At 40.1% G+C, this 23,888-nt stretch overlaps 3 protein-coding genes across 3 annotated transcripts; all 3 read right to left on the bottom strand.

Annotated features, from left to right (window-relative positions):
• Window positions 1–7,847: 7,847 nt before the first annotated feature.
• On the bottom strand, window positions 7,848–18,075 carry LOC120630481 (alanine aminotransferase 1-like). The gene is made up of 10 exons (XM_039899723.1): window positions 17,847–18,075; window positions 14,817–14,906; window positions 14,241–14,335; window positions 12,561–12,751; window positions 12,008–12,210; window positions 11,295–11,417; window positions 10,238–10,444; window positions 9,533–9,676; window positions 8,753–8,867; window positions 7,848–8,086 (listed from the first exon to the last, which is right to left on the bottom strand). Exons 1-10 carry the CDS (start codon window positions 17,964–17,966, stop codon window positions 7,938–7,940), a joined length of 1,437 nt encoding a protein of 478 aa, XP_039755657.1. The 5' UTR covers window positions 17,967–18,075; the 3' UTR covers window positions 7,848–7,937.
• A 1,633-nt stretch (window positions 18,076–19,708) lies between these two features.
• Window positions 19,709–21,970, bottom strand: LOC120630232 (alanine aminotransferase 1-like). The gene is made up of 3 exons (XM_039899380.1): window positions 21,850–21,970; window positions 21,337–21,451; window positions 19,709–20,350 (listed from the first exon to the last, which is right to left on the bottom strand). Exons 1-3 carry the CDS (start codon window positions 21,901–21,903, stop codon window positions 20,202–20,204), a joined length of 318 nt encoding a protein of 105 aa, XP_039755314.1. The 5' UTR covers window positions 21,904–21,970; the 3' UTR covers window positions 19,709–20,201.
• Window positions 21,971–22,237: 267 nt separating this feature from the next.
• On the bottom strand, window positions 22,238–22,933 carry LOC120630233 (alanine aminotransferase 1-like). The gene has a single exon (XM_039899381.1). The coding sequence runs from the start codon at window positions 22,804–22,806 to the stop codon at window positions 22,501–22,503; it is 306 nt and encodes a 101-aa protein (XP_039755315.1). The 5' UTR covers window positions 22,807–22,933; the 3' UTR covers window positions 22,238–22,500.
• Between the last annotated feature and the right edge of the window lie 955 nt (window positions 22,934–23,888).

Raw genomic sequence — 23,888 nt, 5'->3', positions numbered from 1 at the left:
AGAAATTATGTTTCAATTTTACCTTTTAACATTTAAAATTATTTTCCTTTTATTGGCGGCTCACATCGATTCCGAAATACTTCACGAAGTTTGGATGAAACAAAACTTGTGTTTTTATAAAAAAAAACCAGCAGTAAAGAGCCAGCTCTACTTCACATAACTGGTTTTCCAAGCTTACTGGTACAGTTGTAAATAAATAAATATACTGCGACAATACACACCAAGGCCTCTCCAAGGTTCGACAAAGCTTTCTGCCGCAAGGCTGTCTCATCCAGTAGGGTCATCCACACGACATATCCTGGAAAATACATTGCCACTTCTTCCTTTGGCGTCTCCCCCAACATCAACAATCTTACCATTATCTACCACAATATTAATTTCTAATAGATCAGGCTAAGCAAGTTTGATAACGTTGCAGTACAGGGTACCTGGACATCCCTTCGGACTAGGGAGCGCACACTAAGGCACTGTACTAGTCTCTGCATTCTGTTCTCTCGCATCGTGGCGCGTACGTGCGGCGGATAAGTTGAACCGCGATAATGTAGAGTAAATGTCAAATAAGCAAAGCCTAAGTCGCGAGAATCTGCCTTTCGAATCGGTGGTAGAGTCACTGCAAACGCCATATTCGCCTACGCCTACACATTGGCAATCCGTAAATACTTAACTGTTTGAGAGTGTCGGAAAATATTTTCGTCCATATTAGAACCTTAAATGCAAATAAGCCAAGAATTGAATTTCCAAACATGATAAAGTCACGAGTAATTTTCCAATCCTTCCCTCACGAGAGACCTTTTCCCGTCACGCGCCAGATTAATCCCCAAATGACGTGACGTCACACGTCACTGGCACGCCGAGGGTTAGCGCCTTATCTGACGTCGCTGATAAAGCATTAAAATGTTACCGGGAAAGGTTATTAATGGCCGTACGTTATCCGATAGAAAGTAGCTATTTACCGTCTTTCGCAAGCAAGCAAGTTCTCGGTGGCTGTAAGGATTCTAATTAATAATTAATTATTCTAACTAATAAGGAAGGCTAATTCGATATGCTGGTAACAACCCGCCGTCGCAGTCTAACAGACTAAAACATACTTTGACAGTGTAATATCCTACGAGTACTTGTTATGGTGCCAAGCTGCTAATTTTATATTACAGAACCTATTTTTATGGTACGAGTATATAAAAGAGTCTTTAAGTGGATTATTTAGAGACTATTATTTGCCGATAGATATGCTCGGAGTATTTAATAGAATATCTTCGTATAATAAATTTTTTGAATCCAACCAAAAAACATAAAATAGTGTTATCTGCATATCGGCTGAGAAAAGCAATAAACTTTGCTTTTTATTGTTTGATACCAAAAGTTAAGTTAGATTTACCTGCATATGCATAATAAATCCAATCCAATATAATGTATCCAATCACATTTTATACATCGAGGTTACTAAACTTTGATGAATTTAAGGTTGCTTGTTGTTTGGTCCAAGACAACCATGTCAACCGTCTCTCAGAAGCAAAAATAGTAAATGACTGCTCTTTTTTGCTACATTGTAAAGTTGTGATGTATAAGATCAACTGCTGAATATGTTGCTGGCTTCATCACGGTGAAATCTACCGTTAGAGCGGCCGGTAGAGTCACTAAAGACAGCGAGACTTGACGTTATAAAATAGGCCGGCTTAAAATAAATTTCTTTAAAATTTGGATTATATTATCTTTTTTTGTGGTTCTTTTTTAGAGCTTTTATTAGTAATTTAATTCCGGAGGATGTCGTCGTCGAGCAGTCCGCAAGCAATCTAGCCATGAGAGCACACAGTTCGGAAAAACCGCTCTCCAGGCCCTAAACGGTTCTTAGGCGGTCTATTTGTCGGTGTCCTTCTTGTTTGCTTGTAGTTTTGTGATGATTGCTTTTTCAAGCCGATGATAATCCGTCGTGCTTAATAGAGCCTCATCATAAGCCTACATTACCACTGGATTCTACAGAACCTATGACGTGATCGAACCTACTATTAGGATAATCTGATCTGGTGTTAATGTTCGTGTAGAATCTTGTGGCGCCATCTAATTGTTAAACGTGGAGACTACAACAAAACAATAAGTTGGCCCGAGTGCTTTGCCAATAAAATACTTACCTGTCCTCCTACAATCAATGCTCCTTAGTCTCTCTTTAAACTACTGTACGCGTCATCTAATAGAAAAAAATCGTTGTTTTTATCTAATTCAAAGAGTCTTCATCATCAACATCATACCAGCCCATTACCAGCCCACTACAGGGCACGGGTATTCTTTCAGAATGGAAAGGGTACATATATAGCGGTCTGCTTGGGAATGTTTTCTGTAGCAACTGTGAGAGCAGCTTCGTTCAAATTAAAATGAATGATTTATTTAGCAATAATGATGATTATTGGGCTTTTTGATGTTTGTTTATTCCGTTCGCTTTTCAATGCTCCACTTGGGCCGTAATCCACTACGCTAGTCAAGTGCGGATTTGGAAACTTTACACGCCTTTAGGATCATTATGGGGAACTCTTAGGCATGCAGTTTTTGTTTAAAACAAATGATATTTTAATTGCTTAAATTAAAAAACGCACATAACTCCGAAAAGTTACCACCTACCTCTTTTCTACGTTTTTTCCTTTTACGCCATTGGTTGCCTGGAAGAAATCGCTATGTAGCGATAAGGCCACCAAATTGTACTCTCTTGATTGTATTTATATCTTTGTAACTACTTTTTGTTTCTTTGGTGTACAATAAAAGTGTATTCATTCATTCATTCATTCAAAAGTTAGTGGTGAGTAACGGGGCTCGAGCTCGGTATGCACGAAAGGAAAGTCAAAGCCTTACCCACTAGGCTATCATCGATTTTATTATATTATTGGTATACAATCGCCTATTTTTGATGTAGTTACTTTACTCATAGTTTGCACCAAGTCCTCAAGAGACTGTTACAAGATAAGAAAAATAGATTTTCCGTAAAAGCACCCGCAGAAAATTTTCCAATTTAAAGTTTCCAACCCGTTGTAAAACTACTCGCTACATTGAAAAATGGTATTTCCGTCCGCACGCGCGCCGCCTGCTCCGACACGTTGCGGCCACGGATCCTATGTTACACTGTCATATAACACTCCCCCGTGGCTTCGGACGTTGTTTTATTGTTCTTGAGCGAGTTCAATATAGAATTGGGAATCGGGAATACATACGTAGGTGGTTGGTCTGCCTCTTTGGTCGAGTAGTTGGTATGTGCCGCTAGTGGTCACAAGGTCCTGAATTCGACTACCGAGTCAGTTTCTGCCCTAGCGTTGTCCAACTCTGTACCCCGCGTCGGTCCGGTCTCATGAAGCCTTTAGCGACTTTAGCTCGAGTTCGACGCACCTCTAACTTTTCGGAGTTATGTGCATTTTCAATTTAAGAAATTGAATATAAGCGATATTTAATTTAGCTTCAACGGTGAAGGAAAAAATAGTGAGGTAAACTGCATGCCTGAGAGTTCTCCGTAATGTTCACAAGGGCGTGTGAAGTCAACCAACCCACACTTGACAGGCGTTGTGGACTACGGCCTAAGCCCTTTTCATCCTGAGAGACCGATGCCCCTGTCTCTCATGAGAGCGAAGGGTGCCTGGTCGTAAAAAGATGAGGTAGTTTGATGCCTACGATCTCGTAATAAACACTGACGTGGTCGCGAAAGTATATAGAGATAGCTGAGTAGATGAATTACTTTAAGGCCAGTAAGGGACATTTCTCGCACCACACTAACATAGCGATTGCTTTCTCTATCGCTCCGTTCTCTGTCCGCGTTAAAAGGCCGTAGATGTTCCAATTGGCAACCCAAACGTCAGAGGGCGCTGAGGGCTCCGAGCCCCTGCCTAGTTCCGCACGCGGCGGAATTATTAACGCTCCGTGGCCGCGTACATGAATATGTAACTACCCACTCAGAATTCATTCGTGTTATTGTTTGGAGCGTGCTACTACATCACATGTGTATACCTACGCGACATCATAAAGCCGGGGGAGCACGAGATCCCACGCCTTGGGCTGACAAGCGCGTTGAGTCTTATCTAAATAAAACTGTAACCAGTCTCTCCAAGTAAGTCGAAATCTGAACTTTTTTAATATTTTGATCACTCTACAATCGATAAATACTGAAGCCAAACTGTAATTGATTCTTAGGGTTCCCTACCCAAATGGTAAAACGGTAGGACAGCGGAGTCTTATTAAAGCGTCCTGCTCTATTACTTAGAATCCGCTGTCCGTCCGCCACTCCGTCTGTAACCCTGCCACGAGTCTGTATATCGTAAGCCATGATAGTTAGATAGTTGAAACTTTCACAGATGATGTTTTTCTGTTGCCGCTATATCAAGAAATACTAAAAAACTAAATAAAATAAATTTTTAAGGGAGCAGACGTGTTTTTTTTTTCAATTTTTACATAATGGTACGTATGCGTGTCTGACTCGCCTTTGGTCGGGTTTTTTGATCAAATAGTGGGATATTGAAGCTCCAAAAGCAAGAATAGATAGAGTTCGCATAAAGTTTGTGTTCTATTTAAGAATTTTTATATCGACATAGTACATAGTGAATCTTCTTCACACTTTTAAACGTATCTCAAAAATAACTGACCAATTTTTGCTGTTTTCCACTGTATGAAAGTTTCGTAGGCCGCTCTCTAGATTTTGGTCGAAACAGGTTATTCACTCGCGATTAGTGCCTCGATTATTATTCCTATTGCTTTACTTTCCAATTTAAACTCGACGCTTTAAATTATTAACAATACACCAAAAAGCGAACATATTAACAAAATAGTGATCACGGAAAATGGCGCGACGAGTTTTTTTTTCGCCGGCCAAAGTAAACCGACATAATATAGTGTTCGTTGCTATATTAAGAAAAGGAATATTTTCGTATTTAAAACATTTTGTGAACAATTTGATAAAATTCATTCAGTTCATTGTGATGACAAATTATGATCTTTGCATAGGATGTCATGTAATTTACGCAGGTGATACAACGATGCACAAATAGTAACTACAAAAAAAACTAAAAAGTTGTAAATAAACTACAGAACTATTTTTTTTAAGTGTGCTTGCCGATTACTTGGCGAAACATTGTACCTATACTCTAAGTATTAAAAATAAGTAACATCAATATGTTTCAAGCAAATAAACTTATTCTGTTTCTGATTCAAATCGTTCGGCGGTAAGCGAAGCTTTCAATTAGGAGTTACTTACCTCCGCGGAGCCCTCCCTCCTAGCACGTGCCTGCGAGGCAAGATGTTCATTAATTATGAACACGTCATTATTACACGTAATTGTTTACAGAGTGGTGCTGATATGTTCAAAGGCAACTCGTCAGTGATTACCCTTAGTACGCTTGCAATCGTAAAGTCGTTTTCGAGTTTCAAAACATTAAAACGATATAATGAAATGGGACTTCTTGTCATTAATTTAAAGCTCAAATTTGACAACTACAACAGATTACTGCCTGTAATAACATCGGCAACCACGGCCTTCAGACCGGTACGACGCATTGCAACAATGCTGCTTTGCGACAGAAATAAGCATGGTGTTGGTACTTGTCCGGCCGAGCTCTCTCGCAAAAAGCTCTACCTACTACTATACTAATAGATAAAGAAAAGCTGCTGATCTAATTTTATATCTTTTTAAAAATCTAGTAGGTACTCATTTTCTAAATAGTTGGCGCCATGAACGCCTTTCCAACTAAGCCACGGTTCTCGTAGCACTCGTGCTGATTTTTATATTTCAATTCTTGAACTCCGTTTAGAAGTCTTTTAAAAAAAGAGTATTTTCGTAACTTAGCAGCAGACTTCGTTTACTTTATCGTGGCCGGGAGGTCGCCCCCCTTGAGTCAAAGGGGCAGTGGTAGCGCCGCGGCCGCGGGGCAAACTATTAGCACTTTTAAATTCCTCTCCATTTTTCCCGCTTCGTTATGCAAAGTTCTCGCCACAATGTAGCGACGGTCAAAGTTTCGCGTTTTAGAGCTAATTTTATTAAAACTCACCTGTTTATAAACATATTTCAAGTCGAGGTTGAATTATAATAGACGTATTTCAAAATGCGAATGTAATCCACTTGAGCGAAGACATATTTCTGTAGCTGAGTCCCGACGTATATCATAGACCCCAACTTGTTTGTTGATTTGCCCTTCTTTTACGTAGCAACAGAGCAAAGGATGTATGTGTGTGGGGGTGGGCATTGGGTACATGTTATTTTTTCTTACCACAGTTAAGACTTTAGTGGCGCAGGCACTAGGCAGGGAACACGGGTGAAAAGTACAATATTCCATAACACCTACATTGTAAAAACTATGAATGAATGAATGAACGAATATACTTTTATTGCACACCTCAAAAAGTACATAAACAAAAAGATAAATATAACAAAACCACGTATACAATTTGGCCACCTTATCGCTTATAGAATTTGCTATGAAATACTTAAATGGTGCTTATATACATCTTAATATATATAAATCTCCTGTCACGATGTTTGTCCGCGATGGACTCCTAAACTACTTAACCGATTTTAAATTAAATTGGCACACCGTGAGCAGTCTGCTCCAACTTAAGAGATAGGATAGCTTAGATATTTAATTATAGTCGCAATTTTATTTTATTGCAAATTATTTGTCTATAATTAATTGATAGTCACATGTACTCATTTAAGGCTTCGCAATACTGAATACGATAAAAACAAAATCAAACGCAGACGAAGTCGCGGGCAACAGCTAGTATACTCATAAAATAAATACTTCAATATATAAAACAATATTTTTAACTAAAGGCAAATAAATAAATAAGTAACCAAAATAAATATAAAATATAAAAATTATATTTACCTATACTATGTCTGAATAACAAACTATTCAATCTAAACTTATAATATCCCAACTACTTATTTAAAAGCGCATGTAGGTTTATTGGTTACGCCGTAACTACTAGATTTCTACTCAACCGAAACTTTGTCTGCACTCTGTCAGGAGAATAGAAAAATGGGTACCATTAATCCAGAAGAAAACCGAGATATGGAAATATATATTTTAGAAAAAGACCACCGAATTTATAAAAAAATCAACATAAACGCGGGCGGACGGACAAATGCTAGTAAAAATGAAACAACCATAATTAGGTTTTTATAATAAAATAATATATGTAGTTACTTAAAATACATATATCATTGTTAACAATTTATTCAAGATATTACAAATTACATAAAATACATATATTATTTTATTTACAATTTAATCAAGATATTACAAATTACAATATTTAATAATGAATACCTACATATATTATTTTATTTAAAATTTATTCAAGATACGAGTATTACAAATTATATATAACACATCGTCATCACTGGCCTATGACAGTCCACTGCTGGACTCAAGGACTTCTGTACAGGAGGATTGGCTCAGCCTCACCAGGCTGGACAGACGGGTAGGTAGCAGTAGCACAGAGGACGCTGCCCGTTAATTCCTTAAGTCGCCTCACTCTGATATCCTCTAGGATATTAATTTTATTGATATTCTGTAAAGGGCAATTTTGATCATCATGAAATGCACAACGTATCTTACGTATTTAATTGGGTACAGAATTATACTGATCTCTTCAAAATGGTTTGTAACTAAACTAAATAACCAATATTTTTTTTGGAATAATTAAAGATAAAAATGTTTACAGAGAATTATTCTTAGGAGATAAACATATCGATACTGCCGCGAAATATTTAAACATTCTTTTTAAGGTATAAAATTCTATCTCGTTAGGTTCAGCCAGCGTTTGTAACGTAAGGGCACAAAAATAAGTTTACCTGCACTAAAATCCGTTGCATATTTCAAAAGACCGGAGCGACTTTGTTTTATGCTATGCAAAGATCAGAACAAAAACTGAAATATCACAGATACAATCATACTGTTAGAGGCGTGGTTGCATTAAGAGTACGACTGCCGGAAGGCGGCGTGGAAGCGCCGCACGGACTCCAGCATGTACTGGAACTCCGCCCGGGGGTGCAGGATGGTGGTGCGGAAGTGGAACGAGCCCGGCCGCTGCCCGAACCCCGAGCCCGGCACCACGCATACTCCTGGAACCGGACAAAGATAAAGATCTATCACGTTTTGTCGATCTCCCTGGCGTGTTCCGTACCCAGCCTGCTAAGCTTCTGGAGTGAGCTCGGCCAGCTGGAGTGACCAAGTACGGAGACCAGCCCAGGAGAAAGAAGACCCGCGTGTTATGTGTGATGTTTAAATTTTTTCGTTGCTTGGTGTACAGTAAAATGAATTTTTATTTCATTTCATTACGATATAGCGCACAAACAAATCAGAGGCGTATATTTAATAAACTACTATATGCGTTTGAGGTAAGGTGGCGAAATCTTAAATGGCATCGTCACCATAGTGAAGGATTATAGGATAGGAGACAAGCGCCAACTTTGAGGATTCAAAGAAACTGGTTCCACCTGGCCTCAGTACGAAACCCATCGTTTTTTTTCACTTTCATGTCATGCCATATTGTGTGACATGATGCAAAGAACACAATCTTCAAAGCGCCGATCTTTGTTTATCAACTCGAGGAATAGGTGTACAGCCACATGTGCATGCAATGACACCGGTAGCTACACCCTCTGATCGCAACACAACAATACTTCTTGGTGACAGAATTAAGCACAGCGGTAGTACTACCCCGGATGAGCTGTTCCAAAAAGTTCTGCGGATGAGATATTACAAGTTCCCCGCCGGCCAGCACCAACCTGTCTCCTCCAGCAGCCTCAAGCAGTAGAACTCGTCCGGCTGCAGCCCCGCCTCGGCCGCCACGACTTGAGCCCGCTCTGGTATTTCGATCCGAGGGAAAGCAAACATGGCGCCCTGGAGTACGAGAATTTGCATTTGTGAACAAGCAAGCAAAACTATTTTTGTCCAGTTGTAGTGTAAATAAGCGCTGTTTATAAAAGCTGGGAATATTCCTAGAGTTCAACCAGCAAACTCAAGAGTGATTTTTTTAAATAAAAAGACGAAAGTAACAAGTTTCAGAGAACGTATTAAATATACTCTTTAATGAAGCAATAACCGAATTTTATCTTTAATGATATGAATTAAGAAAACTATCTATTCAGACTCTTTATGAAACTAAACCAGCTGTTGCCCACGTCGTCTGGATCGTGTGTCTTAGGTATATGTACTCATCTACAATTTCGAGTACGGAGCTGCCAAGTATTACTGGGTGGAGCGGAACATGAGCGTTAGACATAATTTTCGTCTTGTTCATGTTTGTTACATAGCTCCTGCTAAACAGCTGCACCGATTTTGATGTAATTTTGTGTGTATATTTGGATACATTACAGTGGATTCCTGGTTGGTTTGAAATTACAATTGACCTTGGGAGGTGGCGTAGTTTATCATATGAGTTAGAATGTCATTTAAATAGATCTATTGAAAATTTGTCGATTATTTAGTGAATTGAAGGAACAGAAACAGTAGAAAGCTGCATCTGGCCAGGGTGAGCGAAACGCGGCCAGAGCGATGCCACTCACATCGATGGCGTTGCAGGACAAGCCGGGAATGCTGTTGAATGCGCGGTGCGCGCTGAGCGCCCGCGCGGCCAGGCGGCGCCGCGCGGCCTGCGCCTCGAGCCGGAAGCTCGCGTGCGACGCCTCGCCCGGCGCCGGCGGCTTCATCTGCGACCAGGAGCTGGCTCACAAGAATATCCAATTCCAAGCACTAAACCAGTCATCACAATGGCCCTTCGTAGACCAGGGCTCCAGTCAATGGCGATACCTTTTGCGTCTACTCCATCTCTCACGCTCAACTCAAGCCTCACAATTGTTGACCTCCGCCTGGCAGGTCGTGACATCATAATTTTTTTTTAAGCGTATGTCCAGACTACTGAAATCTTATATTTGTAATTGATAGTTGTACACGCTTCTGTTGAGTTACACATATTAAGGTAAGGTCTCTCCTGTTATAACCTCTGCGCGATATACTTATATATTTGAAATAATATATCTACAAATTTTATTTATTGAAAGTGAGCTTCTTATTTCGTATATATTTATTCGTCTAAAAGCCATCGACTGCAGTATTAAACGAGCTAACAGGTGGCACGGTTTAAACCCCACACGTATATATAACCAGTATTGAAGGCCATAGGGCAGCACGCTGTAGGACGTGTTTCTCGCACGATCTGCGAAATGTTGCTCTGTTTGTAGGCGATGGTTCCAACCACCCGGAGGACTCACCACGCAGTGCAGCGCGCACTGGCCCAGCACGGACGGGCACTGCGCCACGGCGCGCGCGGCCGCCAGCGCCGCCCGGCCGGCGCGCGGCAGGCGCACGGCCTCCGCGAAGCCGGCGCGCAGCCCGCACTCCGCCGCCCAGCCCTTGGAGCACGTGGCGAAGCTGGCCAGCGGCAGGCCGCCGTAGGGTTCGCCCAGCGCGTGCGCCACCTGCCGGATAGCGGCCTTGAGCTGCCGAGGAACCCTGACCCTAACCTAGCTAGCTAACCTAGCTCTTAACAGGTTGCTTTTTAAATCATTTGCTAATGACAGTGTGAGGCGGTGATAACAAAACACCCGACTAAGGTTTTCGTGACTTTAATTTAAACTTTGTAAATATATCGCAACCATTTCACAACCATGTACATATTTTGTGGGAGTCACGTCGTAAGGGAGTGAATTGACGTAGGCTTCCGATGTTCGATGTCAATGGGGTCGTCCGCGAGGTGGCGACCCCGGTCTTTAACCTGGATCTCATGAGCACGGCGGAAAACTTTAACAGAATGTGGGAATTTCCGCATCATTGGTGCGTAAGACGAAATAGCCTGGATCCATTTTTGCGGCGAGGTTTTATGGTTACCCCTTATACAATAACTATAAACTATACTTAGTAGTAATAGAGCTCTCTGTGACAGAATTCATCCGGGGAATCACTAGCACCATGCTTATTTCTGCCGCAAAGCAGCATTGTTGCAATGCTGCGTTCCGTTCTAAGCACGCGGTTGCCGGTGTAATAACAGGAACATGAGGCTAAAACTACTCCTCAGGTTGATGGACTCAGATCAGCACGTTGCAGGACCTGTTCCTGGCGCCGTGCGAAGTGCTCCTCTAAATCGCCCAACCGATGATGTTGAAGAGTAAAATACCATGCCTTGAATCCTGACCAGGTGCATTCATTAATATTATTACCACTTTTTGTGTTATTATTGAAAGATACTAATGTGTCCTATACATACATACTTACATCGTTTTGCTCGAGTAACAAATACGTAACGCTTTGTAGGGAAATTCCTGTACTAACCTTCTTAAACGAATGGAAAGGTTTGCTGATGATATTCTCTTGATATACTTCATCAGCCAATATGAAAAGCTCATGGTCGTAGGCGAATTTTATAATTTCTTCCATATTTTCACGTGCGAGAACCTGGTGGACAATACATACACTCAATACAATGTTACAAACATTTATAATTAATGACGATGAACTTTACTTTATTTGATCATTATATTCTTAAGCGACTAGGTATAATAAATTTTGAATCAATAGAAATTTTAATAATATAACTTATTGTTTCTGTACTCGCACCAGGTGGTCTGTGCTACAGTGGGAATGCTGGGTCTGACGATGACGATGTTAAATACTTGAACGAGGCAACAACAATACAATGCACGTACGTACTTTGCACCCATTGATCCAGATACAGGGACTTTCAGGTAGAATACGATAAGTTACTAAACGATTGGTGTCACTTTTGAGTGCCACGGCTCCAACTTCCGACGAGGACGACGTGCATGACGGCCGTTTGACGCTGTGTTGCTATTGCATAGAACAACTGTCTAACATCGAAAACTCCGTGGTGCTAGATATTTAGATTGTAATTAAGTTTATGGCAACGAAACAATGTCTAACCATCACAACAGGAACGAACGAAAAATAATATCCAGCTATTCGTAGTTTTATGAGCCTTGCATAGACAGCCGCAGTCAAACCTCGCCAATTTGTGTCACTCCCACCTGTCCCGTAGGGTTGCCCGGGTTGATGACCACCAGGGCTCTGACGTGGCACTGCCGGCTCGCCTCTCGCCAGCTTCTCTCCAACTCCTGAACCTGTATTGCCCAGTCGTTGTCTTCATCAAGGTAGTAGTTGGCTTGACGGAGGCCCAGCTCAGAGAGGGTTCCGGAGAATAAGGGGTACTGTGGGATCGGGATCATCACCGCTGGGGAGAGAAAAACATTTATTTTCATGCTGAGATCTGTGCCCTTTTACTTCTTCAAACTTGCAGACTGACTTTTTTTAGTTTGCGCATTTTTGACCTCTTATAATATGACGTCAACCTTGGGAATTTTTTTGACAGCCGATTGGCGAAGCGGGCAGCGACCCTGCTTACTGAGTCTGAGGCTTTGGGTTCGATTCCCACAACTGAAAAATGATTGTGTGATGAACTTGAAAATTTTCAATGCGGCGTTTTAATAATGTAGACCATCTCAGCTGGTTTTAAGCAATGTATAAAAAAAGGAAAACCTGCGAGAGGCAAAGTCATTGATGACACATATCGCGCGGTCTCACCCGGGGGTTTCCCGTCGACGTCCTGCACGAACAGGCTGAGCACTGCCTTGATGACGTCAGAAGCGCCGGAGCCGAGGTACACGTCCTCAAGAGAGGCGGCCACGCCGTCTCTTGCTTCGAGGTACTCGGCCACGCTTCGCCGCACAAGGTTGAGACCGTTAGAAGGGGAATAGGATCCAACCGAGCCTTTCCTACAGATTATTCATGGTATCACAGACTTGTAATTGCAGTAGCAGGTAGTATCTACTATCACAGAAGACGCTACCGCTATCCATCCCTAAGACGCTGGTGACAATTGCATTCTGATCTGCCACATGACATATTTATAGTACCTATAGTATAGAGCATTTCAGTTATTTTTGTGTGTAAAACAAAAGAGAATTACATAATTTATTGATATATTCACTATCTGGCGATCTAACTAAAGGAAGCTTTAACGGTTGATCCAAACATCATTTTCATAACTGGTAACAATACCTAATTTGTTTTTATCAACTTTGTAGGTCGTGCGTCCCTCACATGACGTTATAACTTCATAAATTCGGGATCAGGAAGGGACTCGGTTCGCAGTCGCCTGTCATGCTAATGCCGGTTTAGCATATGGACGTAATCAATTCACATAAATTAGCAGCGCGCGACGCGGCCGCCGCCGGGCGGATGCAAATGACAATTAATCAATTAAGTACACGCTCTCGTCATTTGCGGCCGACAACCGCTCGCCGCTCCATGAGTTGCGGTCACATTCATTATGCTAATAATTGAACCAACCAACTTCAAGCACCCGCACCCATCGTGGGCCTAGTCGATGCCCCACAGCTGGGCACGCGCACACGCCTTCTCGCTCAGGAGAGAGGGAGCTAAGAGCCCACCACGACTGGGCGACGCCGAGCATCGTCGACAATTTGAAAGATTGCTTGGAAGCAAGCTTTCATCTCGCACAAGACAGAACAATGCTTGTTGAATTGTAAAATGATGTTGGAAAAGAACAACTGCTGAGCTTATCTGCGGTAGAATCTGCATTTCCGAACCGGCGGTGACAGAATCACTACATACAGACATACTTGACGTTTCAAAAGTGATTTTATAAGGTCTACTAGAAATAAATTAATTTTGAATTTGAGGAGCTTAGCTTGCGACGTCGCAGTTTGTAGATTTTATCTGTCGATTTGGGTTGTTTTTTAAATAATGTTTCCATCCCGCAGGAATATAACTTCTTTCTCAATTAAAGGTAAGTACTAGGATATAATATTGTGCCCTTTTCTGTACTCCTGACAATGTTTAAAGGATATTGCCCAATTTTGTATGAGAGTTTGGCGAAAATCAACACTAAATTATCAAAAATGTTCTTTTTACTACACAAATAAAACAAACCACAGTAATTTGTAGTTAAAAGGAAATAATTTCAACAGGACGTAAATGGTTGTTGTTTAACCATTCGTTACACTATAAGGGCAGTTCTGGGCACTGTTCATTATAATCGGTTGAGTATTTATGGTGTGGAAGCTTAACAAATAAACAAACAAAACGCTGAAAGGGAACTTTATAATGTTTAAGCGACCAGCGACCAACTATATTACTAAAAAAATGCGTTGTTCATTTGGATTACTATTTGACCACTCCATACAAATCAGGCAGATTACGGTTCTTAAAGTCATTCTGAGTTAAACGAATCGTTCATACGTGCAGTCCTCCAATAATTCTTTGACACGCTGCTTCACGTCGTCCGGTACGTCCGGCGAGCTGGCCAGCGCTGGGCACGCCGCCAACGCCAACACCTGCGACAGAAACCGACGGTAATTGTGCTAATTCATAGATAAAGCAGATATCATACCTGAGAAGTGGAAAATCAACGTCTATAAACAAACCAACACTTCGTAAATGTAGGATAAAAAAAAATAAAAACGTAAGACCCTAATTGATTGTCTAACTACAAACATATTAGGTAAGCATTTCTGGAGGTTGTAGAGAGGGGTCGTTTCTTGGGCACAACCCGATACACGTTCATCCATTCAATCCATCCATCCATCGTCTTCATTTGAGTTTTATAGATAAAATGTTACTTGTATTAGTCGCGCTTCTATCTTAAAAATATATAATTTTTATCTCACGCAGAACTGGAATGTTATTCGGGCATCTGTTTTCCCAACAAGAGCGAATGGGTATCTTCAGGGCTGCATTATTAATTACAGGTGTTATTGCAACCACGCCCTAGTCATTAGATTAAAAAAAAAACACTATTATAACTCCAAAACCAACCTGTCTAATAAACGTTATGGGAGGTTGTCCCAGGGCGTGGCAATCGCCGATGTTGGCTCGCACCACGCGCTCGAAAGGTTTCTTTACCCCCTGGGGAATAAAAGCATATATAGAGTTATAAATAGCCGTGTATTTGTGGCGTGTGATGACGGCAGATTAGAACACCGTTGTCACCACCCCTTCTCTTCCCGCGGGTGTCGTACGAGGCGACTAAAGAAATACAATGGAGTAAAAAATTTAAATCTCTTAGTCTCGGTGCAATGTGTCTGGCAAGGTGTAAAAACCATTAAAACTGTCCGGCTATTGAGGTTACATTTTTTCATAGGTCTCCAAGTAACATATATACAATTTAGCTTTTATACTGTAACGAAAGTATAACTATAATTTATTAAAGTTTAGTCTGGCAGGGGGTAGCAAGTGTCATAGCAGGTAGCAGTGTCCGGCAATGGATGACGAGATTTCTAAAGTTATCCCTCACAAAATATGAAAATAGATACTTTATCGAATTTCAGGTACTATTTTATACACATTTACTACCAGTTACCTACCCAAGTAACCACAACGCAAACTCTCTATTCCCTGGTCGTTCTTACCTGTATAGAGGACACGCACATAAGAAGCTTTTCTTAAATAATGAAGGTCTGGCCGTCCTGGGCTCTTAGGCTATTATAACATAACCGTACAACTTAATTCACAGGAAATGAAATATGTAATTACCGACAACCGACTGTATGACAACAAATACAAATTGCATATTATAGTGTTGATGACTGCCTCAATGTGCATCGAATAAGTTTCCCAATTAATTATACAGTTAGTTTCGGTAAATTCGCTTTCCAATTACATTTATTTTACTAGTAGTCCCTCGTGACTTCGTCCGAATACATATTCTGATAAGTTTCCCACACGAACTATCTTTCGCTATTCTACACAATACATATACGCCGACTCACCGCGTCGACTCGCCCGCTGGCTATATTACCTACTTTGTTTCCTTTCCTCGATTCCTAAATGTCGTAGCGTAACCTAACTTTCTTAAAAAAATTACTAAAATTAAAAAAAGATTTTCGAAACATTTGAGAAATCCGAGTAATCGCGTTCAAGCTCTTCAGGATTTGGCGCATTTTTGGTCTTCATTCGTAACTACTTTATTAACCTTACTCTTACTATAAGAATATTATAAATACGAAAATGTGTTTGTTTGTTGGTTTATCTTGCCTTCAAGCCCTCACTAAACAACCAATTAACTTGATTGAGTTAGTAGGTTAGTGTGGCACGGGATTTATAAAAAAAACTTAAAAACGAAGGCGCAAAAGCAGAGAAAAAGAACACGGTAAACAACTAGTACTAGTACTGTGAATTAAGTTGTACTTAATAGGTTATACAGGTATACTGATGAGGAGTTGGATTTTGTGGATACGACAATCTTTTTAGGAATAACTTTAGATGCTAAGCTTCAATGGGGCCCACATATAAATAATTTAGCGAACAGACTTAGTTCTGCAGCATACGCGGTGAAAAAGATTCGTCATATGACAAACATAGAAACTGCTAGGCTTGTTTATTTAAGTTATTTTCACAGCATTATGTCCTATGGCATTTTATTATGGGGTAATGCTGCTGATATAGATTCTATTTTCGTCCTGCAGAAAAGGGCTGTTCGTGCGATATATAAAATTGGCCCAAGAGAGTCATTAAGGGATAAATTTAAAGAAGTTAAAATAATAACGGTGCATAGTCAGTACATATATGAAAATTTAATTTATGTCCATAAAAATATATCAAAATTTAAAAAGAAAATGCACTGTAACAATATAAATATTAGAAGCAAAAATAGTTGTGCAGTTTACTAGGCTTCACAAAATTGCAAATTCATTCAAGGGCAATTGTATATTATTTTATAACAAATTACCAAATGAAATCTTTGAGTTGTCTCTCAATAAGTTCAAAGTTTATATAAAACGTAAGCTTACAGAAAAATCCTATTATAACATTAAGGATTATTTAAACGATAAAAAAGCTTGGGTGTGAATTGCTCTAGCTTCATAGCTTAATTTAAATTTACTAGAAGATGGTGATAACAAAAAAATAAATTTACCCGGCTAAGTTTGTTGTGGGCTCTTCTTAGACCAGGGCGCGTTTGGAACCCTCGTAGCTTTAGATTTAAGTTGGCGAACGAAGTTATCACCATCCCGTTACAATTATGTAAACAAATATGTATGAACGCTTCATAAGTGCCTGTGATAGGCCTACATGAACAAAGAAATTTTTGAATTTGAATTTGAAAAACTATTATAACGAGGAAAGATTTTTTGTTTCTATGTACGCGAAATTCAATTTAGGTGTACGCGAAAACTTCTGGGCGTCCCACGTCATTGCTCTGCTTCCTTCAGAGGGAGTTTCAAATATGCCGCAACCCGGTGTTGGAACAACATTCCTCCGCCTATACGTAATTCGTATACAAAATTTTCATTCAACCATAAATTTAAAAAAATCATCTTGGCTAAACAATTAGAATCTGAAGGCTGTGCGACTGATATGTCAATTATATAGAGGTGGGCATGCGAGTTTCAGTTAATGTGTTATCTTTACACTAATTATATAATTGCATTTATTTATTATGTAATTAACAGTATTTCTGATTTTTTTTTTTTATTATTTTTTAGTATAATTATAACTTTGCTGCTTTTATCACTTTTATTACCTACTTTAATGGGAATAACCTGTACTTGACTTTATTTATTTATTTCATTATTTTTATTTATATATTCAGTTTGCCGTATCGTCACTCGGGTCTCAGCTGAAAATCAGCGGCATGCGTGTACTTAGGTACAATACATGGCAAATGCTGTGCTGTACACCCTTTCTGTCTGGTGTTACACACAGACATTGTATTTTGTATACTATGTTGTTACTTTATTATTATAAGATGTACTGTTTGTAACACTTAACATGAATAAATGTTTTTTCTTTCTTTCTTTCTTTCAATAGGCTCCGAGATCGTAAGTACACAACAGTAAAAATACCAACCTTCTCGAGTTCTCTCTCAATCTGTATCGCTCTCTCCAGGATGGGTCCGCGTACGGCGTACTTGATGTTCAACATGTTCTGGTTCACATTCGTCTCCGTGATGCACTTCTCCAGTTTCATTTTCAAAAACTTTTAATTTTATTTAGTAACAAAAATAAAAGCTGGTATTGAAACTTCGTTTCATAAACTCTAACTGTAGTTCCAACCTTCAATATTTTTGAGATTTTTATCAACGCATTTGCAACTTGCAAGATAACTGATCAAGTGAACGAATCGAGTGCTTTTATATGCGTAGGTGCTAACTATACTGTGATCAGTGATCGCAGTCTAGGTGATTCCCTGAAGACATTTATTCATACATTTTCCCGTTCAAATCACTGCAGTCTGTACCTACCTACTCACCTACTCTTACATCGCATACGCTTACATACGCTTTTATAATATGATTTCTAAGGAAATTTTGGACTTACCAATGCATAAGTTTAAAGAATGTGTTAAAACACATTTATTACAGCGAGGTTATTATACAATTGATGAATTTCTTAATGACAAGGTTGCTTGGAAGCATCCGGCTCCGCTTTCATCTCTCACAAGATAGAAAAGTGAATTTTGAAATGTAAAATGTAAATTGTTAATGTTGGAAAAGAGCAACTGCTGAGTTTCTTGCCAGCTTCTTCTCGGTAGAATCTGCCTTCCGAACCGGTGGTAGAGTCACTACACGCGGATAGACTTGACGTTCCAAAAGTGCTTGTATTAGGCCTACTTGTAATAAATGAATATTGAATTTTGAATTTTGAATTTTTGGTAAAGGGCTAATCTGTTAGGTTAGTTTAAACACATACCCCTAATCTGTTTCTACGCAGTATTTTACTTAACCTCAAATCTCTTGGCGACCAAACATATCCAGAAATATTAAATTACCTACCGAAAAAGTTTTAGATGAAAGAATAATCATATTTGAAAAACAAAAGTTTTAGGTCTCCTTACATTGTAATATGCTCTGTGGCGTGCACAGAGGGTTTTTGACCAGGGCCATGAAATAGAAAAATTCTTCTACTTTTTGTGACATACAAAAATTTTAGGGTAGGCAGTGCTTTTGTACTTGTATGAAGTGCACGCCACGACTATCGGAAAACGTCAAACCAATTATCGCATTGTTTCGGGCGGCAAGACGACCGGGGTACGAACCGGCTCGAGGCCACAAGTCAACGGTTTCTTATCAGCGGTACTGTACCTCAATTTGTTTATATTACAATCACATTATGTAACCTTTTCCTTAAAGAACAGTAAATGTCAATATTTTATCCGTTTAAATTATAAATTAGTACAGCACAGTAGTATCTACATAAGATCAGTTCAATATGACTAATTTCGCCCTTCCCCTCTCACTAATATCCGTAAATACTAATTATTTGAATAAATATAAAAAGAATTTCTATAACAAAACCAACTTCCATGCGTAGACTATATGACAGTAGATAAAGAAATGTAGTTTTCTCAAACATGCCTCGAAAGAGCATTATTTTGACAACCTTCTTCCGATAAATCGAAATTGCCTCGCTGGGCATATACATGCGAGTAGCGGCCGGCAAAAGTTGTATGACAATCCAACGCGGGAAAATTTTTCGTTTCGATTTGATTGCGAAAATTACTTAATTGTACAATGACAACAATCCCGTACAATCAGCATCTCATTGAGAGACAAATAGACAACAAAACAAAATGAAACACATCTTTGTCGCAAGTATAATATTTTATTTCAACAGTATTATATACGTACCTTATTAATTACAAACTCGATTTCAAAAACAACAATACGTAGAAATGTATACAAATACTAATAAATATACCTGTCGGCCAAGCGTTAAAAAACCAGTACTATATAATTACCTACCCACCTATGTTTTCCTAGTACATATTATGACTTCAAACACATTAAAAGCATTTGAAAAAATACATTAACTAACTTTTCAATCTACAATAATTACTGTAGGTACTTCAATACCGGTTAGCGATAAGTATGCTGTTTGCAGTATATTTTTGAAACGTGTAGGTACCTACGCTAATATAAAATGAGATCTTTCAAAATGGTTCAAAGAACAAAAAGTTATTTTACGCCCCCGAATCTCTTTCCGCTATACTCTCCGCGAATCGGAATGTCAATGCATAAATCTGAATGTGGTCGGCGCCCTCCGTTGCCTTGCCGTCATTTCTGGTGCCTTCCATTATGTGTCAATTTTAAAATGGGCCATATAGCTTAGCTTAAAATCGCCAAGATAAGTACTAGTGTGGTGACGCGGGCTCGAATAGTGAGGGTGAGGTTGAGTCAACATAAAATCACCAGATTCTGTCCGTTTATGCGAACTCCTGCGTAAACTTGCTGTGGAAGTTCTTGAAGATCTGCAGCATCTCCCGCATCAGCGGCGGCTGCGGGAGGATGGTGGTGCGGAAGTGGTGCGTGCCGGGCCGCTGCCCGAAGCCGCTGCCCGGGATGATGCAGATGCCTGCACCGTGAGATCAGTCAGACGGCACACAGATGTCAGGCGCCAAACATCACTTAATGATCCAAAACAGGCATAGTCTTTTTAAGTAAACAGTAGTGTATTTACTTGCCCGCAATAGATAGTGTAGGTACCGAAAATACCCTAACACTGTAACCCTACAGCAGGGCTAGCTCAGGCGGGAGATTATACCTAATTATATAACGAGTCCTACTAAAGCACTGGAACATGGAATAGGAGAAGTTTCCACACCCGTTTATTATTACACATATATTATTTGTTTGCCAACCACTAGTGCGCCAATGCTCTGAGAGTTGATATATCTGTGGAAGAATATTCATTTTTATCCTTTCCACGGGGAGATAATTGTCTCCTGCCCATGCTAGCAGGCCAAATAGCATAACAAAAATCCCAAATTTCACTCCCTTAGTTTTCTGGGATAAAAAGCTCATATTATGATCGCCTCCAGGATGCAAGCTATCTGGATTCCAAATTATGTCAATATTGCAATATAAAGCTAGCACTGTGTGAGGTACCTACTGTAGATCCAATAAAAAGTGTTATAACAATCGTCAACTTTGTTATCACTATTTATTGCAACGTACTGGTGATACTCATTTGATTGGGCTCGATTGGTATCGTCGCCTCAGATGCAATTACAGCCAAGATAATAGCCGCCCGACAGGGTGATTACGTATCTCACGAAAGCCTTCCGACAGGCGTAGGTCCTACGTAAGTCTTGCAATCATTCATTTCAGAAAACGATGAAAATTGTCATGGTAATTTTTTCTAACTAGGTAGATACCTACTAAAAAAAGAAAAATAACCATGACAATAACCATGACAATATTCTTCATCATTTCCTGAAGTGAAAGATTACAAGATTTACGTCCGTCGAAAGCCTGTGTCGTTGTTAGCCTTCCTAGATGTTGCGGAATGCATTCAACTTGGCTGATACGGCGACTGTATAAGGCGGTAACGTCACTAACCTGTTTCTTCCAGCAGTTTGAACGCGTAGAACACGTCGGGAGCTTTGCCGGCCTTCTTGGCCGCGTCAATGGCTTTAGGCGGCAGCGTGATGTTGGGGAACGCATACATAGCGCCCTGCACAGACACAGAAAAAGGGTGTGAGGAGGAGATCAAGTGGGCCTCGCAATATATTACGCAGTTTGCTGAAGGACACAGTTAAAGCTTTTTCCAGAAAAGTATAGAAAATAAAAAGCCAATGCAATGACGGGCACTGTATCATCTGCTTTAGGAGGAATCGAAATACGGCTTATTTGCGATATCGCAACCAAGCCTAACCGCCAGAGCTTCAAACCATCCGTTTTCGAAATTGATTTGGAATTACTATCTCAGACCTATATTCTCAACCGCGCTGCAAAGTTCGAGATCGGACATGAGCGGTCAATCAACCCAGTCAACGTCAATTTTGTTTTTTAAATCGTTCGAATGAATTTTGGCCCTGAGTTTGATGTTCGCTATTACTATGAGCAAGTCACCTGCACAACATTGCACTCGAAGCCCTCCATCTTGTTGAAAGCCTCCGCGATCATCTGCGCCCGCTCCTTCAGAGAGCCGAGCACGCCGCTGCGCTCGCGCTGCCACAGCTCGTGCGAGGGCTGGCCGTCCGCCGGGGGCTGGGCCTTACAGTTTACTCTGTATCATTTACTAATCAACAGTCTTGTTAGAAAGTTCAACTAACATTCCGAGAACGTAAGACTACAGCAGTTGGCCCTACCTTCAAAAATAACAATTCTAGAGGTGTGAAATGTTCTTATTTTTCCAAAATTCACCATATCAAATCAAAATAACCTGATTCAGGCCAGTTAGTTTTAAATTTCACTATGTTACATGACAAGATGTTATTGCGCTCCACCGGCAAGGAAGATAGAAAACTTTGATGTTAACCTTTAACTGAATTGAGAGTGGAATCACTTCGTTTTTGGTCAGTTATGACTCCCTAAGAGCGACAATCAACGTAGTGTAAGGAAAGTCAATATGGCTGAGCTTTAAAGCAACTCATAGATACACTGTTAATTGCTCTACAAAGCGCACTTAATTCGCCAATGGCATCGATGCTCTGCGAAATGTTGCTCAGTTTATAAGCGATGGTTTCCAACTTAGCATAACATCAGGTGGGCTGCTTGGTCCTATATTGCTATAAAAAACACATGCAGCGATACAGTATTACGGTTTAAAACTTTATCGACGTGGGACATGGGGTTGACTGCGAGACCGACGCGAACACTCACGACGCAGTCCACCGCGGTCTGTCCGAGCACGGACGGGCACAGCATGGCGGAGATGCACTTGTACAGGTTGGCCTGCACGGCGGGCTCCATGTTCACGAGCTCCATCCAGCCGCCGCGCAGCCCGCACTCGCCCATGTAGCCCTTGCTGACCGACATGAACGACGCCAGCTCCACCGCGGCGTACGGGCCGCCCATCTCCGACATCACCTGCGGACCGGCCCAGGCAGATGCGATGCATCACTCACTTCACTCGAATACTTCTACTGTCTACTAGGTATTACACCTACAATGAATTAAATCATTTCTAATGATAATTTGGCGAAACACATTAACGTCGGCCATTTCTGTGACTTTATGGAATACGTTGTATTGTAATATGATAAGCTTATCATATTATAGGGTTTCCGAAGAAGAGGTATGACAACAGCACGCTGCCACCTTTGCACACCCGCACCTTATGGTATAACTTCACATCTCCTGCATCGCCCACTTTTGGTCACGTGGAATTTCAAAATCACCTACGATCACCAAATTTAAAATATTTATTAAAGAAGTTTGTAAAAGAATCATAACATGTGCTATCCTTCATTCTTAGACTTACCACCAAACTGTAACCAAAGAAATATATATTTTTTTTAATCAGTCCATACCTATAGACTTTTTATTGTATTTTTTATTACTACAAGATAACCTTGACTATCTCCCTACCTAGCTAGCTAGCATGGGCAGGAGACAATTGTCTCCCCGGGGAAGGGATAGAAATGTATCTTCTCCCACAGCTTTATTAACTCTCAGAACATTAGCGCACGTGGAAATAAATCCAAATAATAAGTGTAATAGTAAACTGGGGTAAACTTCTCCTATTATTATTAGTTCAGGCGGATACGTTAATTATATCTCTTGTCAAAATTCAAATTCAAATTTAAATTCAAAATTTCTTTATTCACGTAGGCCTGCCTATCACAGGCACTTAAGAAGCGTTCATACATACATGTTTACATAATTCTAAGGGGATGGTGATAGATTCGTTCGCCAACTTAAACCTAAAGCTACGAGAGTTCCAAACGCGCCCTGGTCTAAGAAGAGCCCACAACAAACTTAGCCGGGTAATTTTTTTTTATTATCACCATCTCACCGTAAATTTATTAAGCTATGAAGGTAGTGCAACTCACACCCAAGCTTTTTATCGTTCAAGAAATCCTTAATATTATAATGGGATTTTTCTGTAAGCTTACGTTTTATATAAACTTTGAACTAATTTGTTATAAAATAACATACAATTGCCC

This window comes from Pararge aegeria, chromosome 16 (assembly GCF_905163445.1).
Source record: "Pararge aegeria chromosome 16, ilParAegt1.1, whole genome shotgun sequence".
In the NCBI taxonomy this organism is placed as follows: domain Eukaryota; kingdom Metazoa; phylum Arthropoda; class Insecta; order Lepidoptera; family Nymphalidae; genus Pararge; species Pararge aegeria.
This window is presented reverse-complemented; position numbering and strand designations above follow the sequence as displayed.

Coding starts and splice junctions, on each gene's coding strand:
- LOC120630232 (XM_039899380.1), bottom strand. CDS start 21,903: ATGATCGCGGAGGCTTTCAACAAGATGGAGGGCTTCGAGTGCAATGTT. Junction 21,452..21,849: donor TCGAGTGCAATGTTGTGCAG/GTGACTTGCTCA, acceptor GTGTCTGTGCAG/GGCGCTATGTATGCGTTCCC. Junction 20,351..21,336: donor CAAACTGCTGGAAGAAACAG/GTTAGTGACGTT, acceptor CTCACGGTGCAG/GCATCTGCATCATCCCGGGC.
- LOC120630233 (XM_039899381.1), bottom strand. CDS start 22,806: ATGTCGGAGATGGGCGGCCCGTACGCCGCGGTGGAGCTGGCGTCGTTC.
- LOC120630481 (XM_039899723.1), bottom strand. CDS start 17,966: ATGAAACTGGAGAAGTGCATCACGGAGACGAATGTGAACCAGAACATG. Junction 14,336..14,816: donor CCATAACGTTTATTAGACAG/GTTGGTTTTGGA, acceptor TTTCTGTCGCAG/GTGTTGGCGTTGGCGGCGTG. Junction 12,752..14,240: donor GAATTATTGGAGGACTGCAC/GTATGAACGATT, acceptor AATAATCTGTAG/GAAAGGCTCGGTTGGATCCT.